The sequence below is a fragment of the Anarrhichthys ocellatus genome, unplaced genomic scaffold, assembly GCF_004355925.1.
Source record: "Anarrhichthys ocellatus isolate YVR2014 unplaced genomic scaffold, GSC_Weel_1.0 scaffold22, whole genome shotgun sequence".
In the NCBI taxonomy this organism is placed as follows: domain Eukaryota; kingdom Metazoa; phylum Chordata; class Actinopteri; order Perciformes; family Anarhichadidae; genus Anarrhichthys; species Anarrhichthys ocellatus.
Window position 1 is genome coordinate 1,037,643 of NW_022280052.1, and position 10,268 is coordinate 1,047,910.

At 42.1% G+C, this 10,268-nt stretch overlaps 1 protein-coding gene across 8 annotated transcripts in view; it reads left to right on the forward strand.

The window, feature by feature from the left end:
• Positions 1-2,957: 2,957 nt before the first annotated feature.
• lrp8 (low density lipoprotein receptor-related protein 8, apolipoprotein e receptor) overlaps positions 2,958-10,268 on the forward strand; it is a 146,222-nt gene continuing 138,911 nt past the window's right edge. For 6 of the 8 annotated variants that reach the window (XM_031859479.1, XM_031859481.1, XM_031859475.1 and 3 more), the window contains exons 1-2: positions 2,958-3,175; positions 4,199-4,324. In XM_031859479.1, coding sequence (XP_031715339.1) covers positions 3,109-3,175; positions 4,199-4,324 — 193 coding nt within the window. In that variant the 5' untranslated portion in view covers positions 2,958-3,108. The remainder of the gene's footprint in view (positions 3,176-4,198; positions 4,325-10,268) is intronic. The other 2 variants (XM_031859480.1, XM_031859482.1) reach the window with 1 other exon arrangement.

Here is a 10,268-nt window from a genome sequence, read left to right on the forward strand (position 1 = left end):
CCTGAGGGAAATATGTGGCTCCTTGGTTGCTAAATTCTCCACTATGTTCACCAGCTAGTCACTAACAGTGTTTGTCTGCTATTTGGTACTGGGCAAGTAGTCTGCCGTGTCAGAAATGGATGCTGATGAAAATGGCGAAAGTGAACCAAAAACAGTAAACTGGCGAGTAACTACAGTAGAATAGCTCCATGTAACTGAGGAGAGCTGCAAAATAAAGTAATAATGCTCAGTGGGTTCATAACTACGAGTGACACCTTTCATACACTTAGTCATTTGAGACATATAGAAGTATCAAGTGTTGCTTTAAACTGCTGAATCAGCTATTGATATTTTCTGAGATAGTTACTCAACATATGTGCTAACACTATTTATATACATGCATTTTCTTTGCACTAGACACTCTTTGCAACTCTATGGTAATGATACGCTGTATGTTAATCATACTTAATTTGCAATACAGATTGAGGCACTCCTCTTCTGTCTAAACAGCTGATCAACTCTCACAGTACATAAATGTGGCATTCTCAACACCTACCCCACAGTGTGTTGCACCTTTTGCAATGTATATATTTCCATCCTCTTCTAAAACTACTTGCTTGCAGTAATGAAAATAATATGAAATCGTGTATATTCAGGAAGCCAGTAATTTATGCATGTGGCCTTTTTATCCATGTTACATATATTTTTCCAGCAATATTTCAGCACGTAGCTGCTGGCAGCTGTCTAGAGTCTGGACAGAAAACTTGCTCTTGCTCTTCTGCTCTAATTCATGCCCGTCCCCGAGCTCATCCTTACTGCAGGGCTGCACTGCACTGTAGGTACAACACACATGGTGTAATCCTCCGGGCTTGATGGATAAAAGATGACATACGTATGCTATAGTTGTGCATACATGAAACTTATTGTGCACAGCTCAAAGATATACAATAAAACCAGGAGGATGTAACACCAGCTGACATTTTATTTTTTCTAGTTCACAGACCATATGTAGACTGAATAGAAGTGGTAATGTCAGCGGTTATTGCCCATAATGCATTCACAAAGTAGATCCCACGTGCAAACATTTGACCCCAAAAAGACTCAGCTTTCTTTGGTAACTTATACCATACATTTTGAGTGAACTGGGATATAGTCTGCAGAAATAACAGGGCTTTCCTTTTTTGGTGTTTTTTTCCCCTTGAGGACAAACTTTGCAACTACACCCAGGTAGCAGTCATCGTGAACATGATGCAAAGACTCATTATGACTATTTTCTGCACCTGTGCCAGCCTTTTAATGTTTCATTCACACTCATTTTATTGAATAATGTATAAGAGGCAAGAATTGTGTTTCCCCCCCTCTATTTATACAGTAGTTTATTCATTATTCATGTGTTGATTCATGTGTTAAAGTCATTTCATGCACATGAGCCATGTTGAACTGCAGCAAATCAAATTTGAACTCTTCCTGCATACAGCAGTACAGACCTGCCTGTTCCCTTTCATTGCACACACTTTTCATTGAGTTGAAATTCTCTCCATACTCTGAATATGTTTGGTTACTTCGCCGCCTTCAGGTATCATTGCAGATATGACTCTACATGCACCCAACTCTGTTTCATTAAATGATGGTCTTTGGCTGCCTCAATGATTATGAGAATTCGAGCCAACTGAAAATCAGCAAGCCGAATATTGCAGAGGACGTATGACAAATGTAAACTATAAATGCTTATAGTTTTTTTTTCAACTAAAGAAATGCCGTTACAGTCACTCAGCTGTTTAATAAGCTTCCTTTAGAAGACGTGAACTGAAAGAAACCCTTATTATATGCCTTCGAAAGTAAAAAAAGAGGAACAGCTCCAGCTTGAAGCTAGTGAGAAACAAAAGTGAAATAATGTTGTTGATAATTAAATTGCTAACAGCGCCAACAGTGCAAAGAACAGCAAAAATAATGAGCTGACAGTGTTTACCTGAGGGGGAACCCGACAGTGGGTGCTACTCTTCTGCGATGACACCTTCTGTTGGGATGGCATTATCAGCTGTAACCCCCTGACTGACCAACAGCACCCTTGGTCGGCCAGACTATGTCAAGCACAGAGAAGCTCGGACCACAACACACACAGGGAGTGAGACTTTCTCTGCTCAGATAGACATTATTACACTATATATATATATATATATATATATACACACAAATAGTTATTGGCCAAGCTAGCTGTTTCCCCTCATTTCCAGGCTTAAAGAAAATGTCCCCAACAATGTCTTATAACAACACTTATTTGTTTCTACTGTTTTCAATGTGATTTGCAAGTTTGAGAAGCGTCCTCTGTTTACCATTCAATGGTGACTTCCGCAACGTCTGCAAACATGACTGTAAGAGCCATTATATACTGTTAACAGTTTTTTGTATTTTATGTTTATTGCGAAAGTAATGTGTGTTATGCCCTTCAAAATGTTTACCATACAATAGAGTTAAGGTAATTGGTCATGTTGCAAAATGTGCTTTGACGTATGTTTTTTGCCCCATTAAGATAAAGGCTGTAGTCTGTCCTGCTATTGGATAGAAATAGCAGGACAGGACTTTAAGTTAGGCTTTGATGGAGCAGGATGGGGAGCTACAGTGTTTCTGACTGCAGATTATAGACTTATTAGTTATAGCCAGTAGAAGGCCAGTGTTTTGGTACTCATTTTACTGCATGAGGATTTAGTTTATTTTTTTGTTTACATGGAATAAAACTACTTTTAATAACTACGAGCCTCATCATTGGACAGCAACCCTTTACATCCTGCAAGAAGCGGCGAAGAAGGACGGTAAAAGAAGCTGCCACTACAATGACTTCCCTGGTCAACAATGGTTAACACAACAACCCATTTGGATGTAGTTTGTCTACCTACTACATTAACCTGAAGGCACCATCCCCAGCTATCCCGCCCACACGCGTCACTGATTCAAATCGCAGCCGAGGCAGTGGGAGAGGAAGCGGAGAGCCTGGCTCTGATCGCACACATTCACACGCGCAGGAGCAGAGGCAGAGAGAGGAACACACAGCGCGAGAGCGAGAGGTTGGGGATCCTTCAGCGGCTTTTCACTTTGTATGAACACAACCGTAGACCCCGCCAGGATCTAAAGATGTGGACAGAAGTCGGAAAGCTCGTGCTATTACATTTGTTACTCATGGAGCTCCACGGCGCTAAAGGTAAGACACTTGCCTCCGCGAGGAGTTGACTGTGCATCACATCGCGGACGGCGACGCTTTTTTGGGGGGGGGGGGGGGATCGTTGTGCCAGCTGAGACGCGGATCGTCTCTCCTTGTAGTCCGCGTCTTCCCAAAGCGCGGCGCTAATGTGTCTTTGCAAAGACTTCTGTCATGATGCTGTGGCTCGCACCTGGGTCGCCACTTTTTGCCCGCGCAGGGTACATCGCGTTCATCCGGTGACATGAGGCGAGAATACGCGGAAGAAAAGATCCGTAAAACGCCAGCACGTGTCTAAATGCAGTAGGCTGGTGTTCTTGCTTAGACATAGGATGCATGTGGTGACGGGAGGGCTGCACGCTTCTGTGCTTGGAGCTTTTGTAGCTGTAGACGAAAACATTAAATAAACGCTGAAATAGATTTGCCTAAACACACATCTTTGTGTTGAAGTACCAGCAGGACACTGGTGGTAGGCGCTCGCGGTCGCACCAAAAGCCTATTGATACATATACGATATAAGCAAGTCCATCATAAGCGTATTATAACAGGAAAGGTGTAAATCATGTTGTAGGAATGTTGCATTTTTTTAGAAAAACACTACAACAATTATCATGGAGGAAGCCTACACACAGTATTGGAAGATTTAGAGCAATTTGAGCTATTTACCATTTTACCCACAATAATCAGGACAGAATTAATGATTATTGCAGTTATTGCAGTAACGGTACGTCTTTTAGAGGCTATTTTGAAAAATGGAGATTGTTTAAATTTTCCAGTTCATCTCACAAACAACAAACAAGCAGCCACGTAAACAGTCGGCAGGTTTTGATAAAGCATTCTCACTGCCTCCTTTCTCTAAATGTCTATAATACCCCCACCACGTGTCCACGCTTCTAACTAGACTTTCTTTAAAAGTGACTTAATTACATTAAGTCACTTTTATTCAATGTTCACATTCTGATCACTTAATGGACCAAATAATTGATTGACAACTTGTTTTTAAAAAAATTTTTTATGACCACACAGGAACTAATACGGAGTCGGAGTGTGAAACAGGGCAGTTCCAGTGCAAGAACGGACGTTGCATCCCAACCCTGTGGAGATGTGACGATGATGATGATTGTTCAGACAGCAGCGACGAGGAGAACTGTCGTAAGTAGCCCAGACCCTTGTTACCTTGGCAGATAAACTTAATGTTGCCGTTGCTTGCTACAAAAAGTATCAAAAGATTTGGGACACATTCGACACCAGACCATTATTTGATGATGGTCACGCATCCTGCTCATTTGATATGAGCTGGAACATAACTGGATAAAAGCATATGCTGTTCCTGATTAGATCCACATATGTAACGTTGAAATGAATGAAGTTGTACTGAGAATAAGCTGCTTATTATTTTTGCTTTGGGGCCCCTCTGGAATCTCCCTTACAGTTGTTAGTCTGCAGACGTCGGTACAGAAACTGCTGATCCTGGATCATTGGTCAGGTCACATGGGCACAGGAATTTAACTAATTTCGTACTTATTTTATTCTACATCAAACCTCTGACACAAGAGAGCTGTGGCCCTACCGGGTCAGAGCGGGGCTATTTCATGATATTATTACTCTTGCTGTGACTGTAGAGATAATGCCAGTCCTGCTATCAGCTCGCCCTGCTATACTGTCTCCTAATGCTCTGGCTATATAATGGCTTCACAGATTGTGTCATATCTGAAATAGTATGATCAAATTGCAGTGGTATGTGTCACGACACCTCGCTGCTGAGTAATGCATCATGCTCTAATGCAAATACTGTTATGTCGCCGATCACAAATTGGCTGCTTTTCTGTTCTCAAGGGTACCTCTGATTCTGTAGACGGGGAGAGATTGTAATTTGAGTTTCCAGCACAGAACTGCATATATGATATCGGGCAATCAGATATTGTATTATGTCCTTCTGTGAAAAAGACCCACAGTATGGGATTCTGGTTTGACTGGACACATTCAGGAAATTGCACGGACAACTAGCCGAGTAATCGCCCCCTTATGAATTTGTCATGGTACTAATTGCTTGCATGGTTATATGAGTGGCCAATTGATTTATTGCTTATCTTGGGGACCAGCACGCCAAACCTGTGATGCTCTCATCCCACACGCCCACCATGAGGGGTGGCTGCTGAATATCTTGGGAGTTTCCTGGATGAATGCCGTGACATTTACACGCACGTCTCATTCGCTGCAGAGACCGATTGGGATTGTTGGACATTTATTGGGCAACGCTTGGTCGGAATTAGATTTTAATGAGCTCTCCTTCCCTCCAGCAGGTGTGGTTTACTTTGTTGTTTCTGTTGAAGAGTTGCTCAAAGAGAATGTGAAAATGGTACTTAAAGCCACAAGGTGACAGACTGCTCTTTTAACTGAGCCACTTTGTCTTTGGCAGAAATGTGCTCTGCCACTGTCGTCTCTCCTCACTCCTCTTGCTACATATCCTGCTCAGTCTCTACCTTTTTATCTACTTTTTACCTCTTGCTGTGCCTTATACTCTCTTTAGCTACCTCCATCTCTTGCCCGCTCTCCCTTCCTACCCACCTTACGCTCCGTATACTTTGAGTGCTTCAGCCATCAGCCTGCATTGGAAGTTGGGTTCCTTGTAAAAAGCTGTCTCACATCCCCGGCATTGTAGCACCCACTAAGGGACTTTTCCTCCCCCCCCCCCCCCCGTTAAAAAAAACAAAAAAAAATAAAAATCTCCTGTGGGCACCTTGGCAGTGCGAGTGCCAAAGAGGCTATGCCCACTCGTCTTATGCCCACAAAGAGCATCAGCTGACAGGTTGGTTGGAGATAAATCCAACAGCGTGACTCTGGTTGCCGGAGTGATGCTCAGTGGCTGGCAGCGTGCCGGCCCTTCCAGCAGATGCCAGCACTGCCACTGTGCCCCCTCCCCAAAACCCAGCATCACCAGCAGAGCTCAGCGGAGAGGAGGAAGAGGTTGAGGTGGAGACAGAAGATGGGACAGATTTGACTGGGAGGAAAAGGACACTGTAGAGGAGAGCTCGTGAAGAACATAGGAGCATTTTGGATAATGCGGGGAGTACATCGAGTGAATCACATTGCGTTCATCCACTAAGCATCCTTCCCACATCTTATTGGATGACTTTGACACTCATTTTTTTTGTCATTGGTCTTTGCCTCTGACTTCCAAATTGAATATATAAATATGATGTCTATAATGGAAAAGCTGTCATGTATCTACTGATGAGACCTAAAGTATATATCATCACAAGTTTAGATATATCACCTTAACAATGATACATTATTGATACATCTGAATATGATGCATTGATCATTTTGAAAAAGGTTTTAAAAATATATCATCATATACCTTTCTTCTGATGTTTATCTCCACTAATTAGAGACCAGTTAGAGATTGTGGACTCTGCACTTGACTGCGAGCAGATTAATTAGCTGCACTTGTGGTAAAATGCCGCTCGATGTTGTAGCTGTTCTCACGTAAAATGTATTGGATTGAGACAATGCATTTATAACTCACTGAAATTGGTTCCCGAAACAAATCTGAGGCAGGAAACGCTCCATGCAGTTGTAGAATGGTGCTCCATTCGGTGCAAAAACTGCTTTGAGTACTTGTTGGGGAAATTTCAAATGCACAAGAAGATGGCATGACACCACTTTGTCAGTGTGACATTGGGTCCTGTCAGTAGTCACATCACCCATCTAGTTCCCTGTTCACACGCGCACACGGGTCTCTCGCTGCAGGGATTAACCCTTTAACATTCTCCCTCTAGCAGCTATATTAGAATACATCTTGGTAGCTTTGGTTGTCTTTTGTGCCTTCATCTCTCCTTTCTTTCACTCTGCCTCTGCCTCCTCCTGCTCCTCTCCTCCCCTCCTCTCCTTCATCCTCAACATGCCTCTTGGTAGATTTTGTTCTTGTTGCCCTGGGAGACGGTAAAGTGGTGATGGTGATGGTTGGTTGGGGGGGGGGGGGTGTTCCTTTCTTTGTGGTTGAACACAACACTCATGCACACATGTATGTGCATATGCACTGCAGTTCTCCACCTCTGCACGACTCTGTATGACCTATATATTGTCTGTGGAATATACAGAATAAAGGCCTTATCGCTTTTCCAGCGGATTTAAGTGGATTTAAACATGCGTAATCCAAAGTGCCACTGTAAAATCATCTCATATCGGAACCTCATGTTAGCTTTCAATTGTTCTTCCTTTCTCTCTGTAAAGAAAAAAGACACATTTTTGTGGGTTGCATCTTCACAAATGTGAGGCTTTTCTTTGTTTTATGTCATTGTTTATTGAATATCTACATATTATTGAGTGTTTAGATCAGATACAATTAGTCTTTATTGTCTCCTTTTGGAGAAATTTGACTGTTGATTGGATAAACCAAGCAATGAATTGTGTGTGCATGACACCTTAAACACTAAAGGAGGAATCATACTGGAAATAAGACTTGGTTTCAGCCTTAGTAACACACTGTGCTAGAAAACATATCAAGCTGTAGGATTGGAACAAATTCTGAATCCTAAACCCTCAATGAACTTTGAAACCCTACTGTTTCACAACAGTAAAAAACAAGGGCATGGAAAGAGAATACCATAATGGTGGGAAGAAAGTGCTTGTTGAGCCGTGTGTGTGTGTGTGTGTGTGTGTGTGTGTGTGTGTGTGTGTGTGTGTCACAGCAGGACAATGAGTCTGAGAAGTGGAGCGTCTCCTCTGCAGTCTGAGACCTGCTTCCCATAGAGAAGACATCACAACACATTTCACGCCACTGCCCTGTGTTTGTGTGAGAGGGCCAGGCGTTCTCTCTCGCACTCACCCACTCATAGACACACACACACAAACACACACACTGTAATAAGAGACTGCAGAGAAGCGCTTCAGGCATAAAAGGCATTGTGCTGATAGGCTCACAGAAACATATTTTGGTCACCTGCTGTCACACACACACCCATGCACACACACTGCTCGCTGTAGCACAGCTGGGGTCAGACTTTTAATGGGAGTATGAGGTCAAAGAGACCAATAGCTTAATCTATTGCACCCACACACTGACACACAATGAGTGAGTGTGCAGTCGCAGGTCTGTGTGGCAAAGACTCCAAAGGAAAAATACGTGAACACACACACTGAGCTGAACTATGGGGTTCAACACACACTAACCATATTTATACTCAATAATTCTTTCTGAACAGGTTTTATTTCTATTCTGCTGTGTCTAACTCCATCAAAGACGCATACATATAAGCACATACACACCTCCGTCCATTAACAACCACACACACAAACGCATGAGGAAACCACACTCCATCATTTGCTTTTCTGTATTGGACTAAGGACATAGTGTTGTGCGCAAGTGTAAGTGTGTGTGCATATATTTGAGGAGTATATTCGGCTGCAGTGCTCCGGTCTTCAGAGGAAGAAACCCCACTGCTGTGTTCTGGGACTTTATTTGTGTGTGTGTGTGTGTGTGTGTTAGAGCCAATTTAATCGGCCGGTATTGGCTATGACTATTAATATTATTATATCATGTTGGGCAGGGACTAAAGTACCAAAAGTAAACCTGGGTTAATTTCATCAGCTATACTAGGGCCTTTATTTATGTCGTGTTTCATTCACACTAATGCCCCAATCAACAAGCTCTTATTCATCAAACGTCAGGCTTCTTTCTTTCACATGATGCTAGTCTCCTCTGTCCCTCTGTTGACATATTAAAGAGTTAGACTGCCAGCTGGCCAGTCCTCTCTACAACATTATGCGTTTCTTGAAGATTGAATACTTAACATAATCAAGTAGACGCATGCAACATTGCAAGCCTGACGGTTGACAAACCCAAAATATGGCGGGGCACCTTTTGTCGGACACTGTATCGTGCCCTACAAGCTAACAATACCCGGTGGTGTGCTGAATAGGTGTTGGGTGCTGCGGTGCAAAACAGCAGCAGGGTAATTTTAGCTGAGGTCAGTGCTAGCCTGAGGCGTTTGCTCTCTTTCTTTCTTTCTCTGCTCTCTCATTTTTGCCCACTTTCTACCTCTTGCTACCTTTCTAGCTTCCTCTTTCTGCATTTGTCACCCCTCTCTCTCTCTCTTTCTTCAGAGCTTGGGTATAGTGGCTCTGTATTGACATGAAGGGCAGGGGTATGAAATGCTACAAACCTACAAGGAGGAAGCAGTTACTGTGAGAGTGTGTGAGAGAGAGAATGTGAGACTGCACTTTCCATCTGCATACTTCTAATCCAATTAGTGAGTGTCTCAGTGGGTGAGAATCTGCACTGTCAGAAGTGTATGTGTGTGTGTCAGAGAAAGTAAAGATGGTCAGCTTACCTCGGCCTGAGGACTCATTTATTTTGTCTTTGTGGGAGTTAAATACACAAAAAACAACAACCCCAAAAAACGCTACATTGTCTTTTTGTTCTCTTTTAATTTTCTGTTCATCTCCACTCCTCGCTTCATTCAAAATAAGGGCATATTTATCAGAACAAAGTTGAATTAATATTCAACTACTGGGTTGTTTATAACATTCCTCAATGTCATGTTCTGTTTTTAAGGCATAGGTTCTATATGGTTGCCTTGAGGGATGATGGTTTAAAGGATGGTTTAAACTCATTGTGCAACAGTTCAAAAGTATCTTTGAAATATTTCCAATTTTCTCCAAGTGATATTCTAATGTCCATTAGCTGGCACACTGGAATGCTGCCAACTTTAACAGGAAGCTCGCAGCTACCAGCTCAAACAATTCCTGTGTGAAGTGAACTGTCTTCATTGAACAGCTCACTGGCTGCTTGTTCTTGTTCCATTTCAAACTGATACGCTGTCCAATAAATACCGAAAATGGCAGTTGTCTTGTTTTGTGGATGCATTTTTTAAGTTAAGCTCACTAACCAATGCATTGCATTTCCTGTGACTCCTTCATAATAAAAGTCAACTTTGTTAAATTATTTTAATGTGAAGCTGCAGCCGTAGGAAATGTTTGGTTTGCACAACACAATACAGCATTTTTTTTTAAAATCAGTTTCTCTATTATTTATATTAGATTATTTATATATATATATATATATATATATATATATATATATATATATATA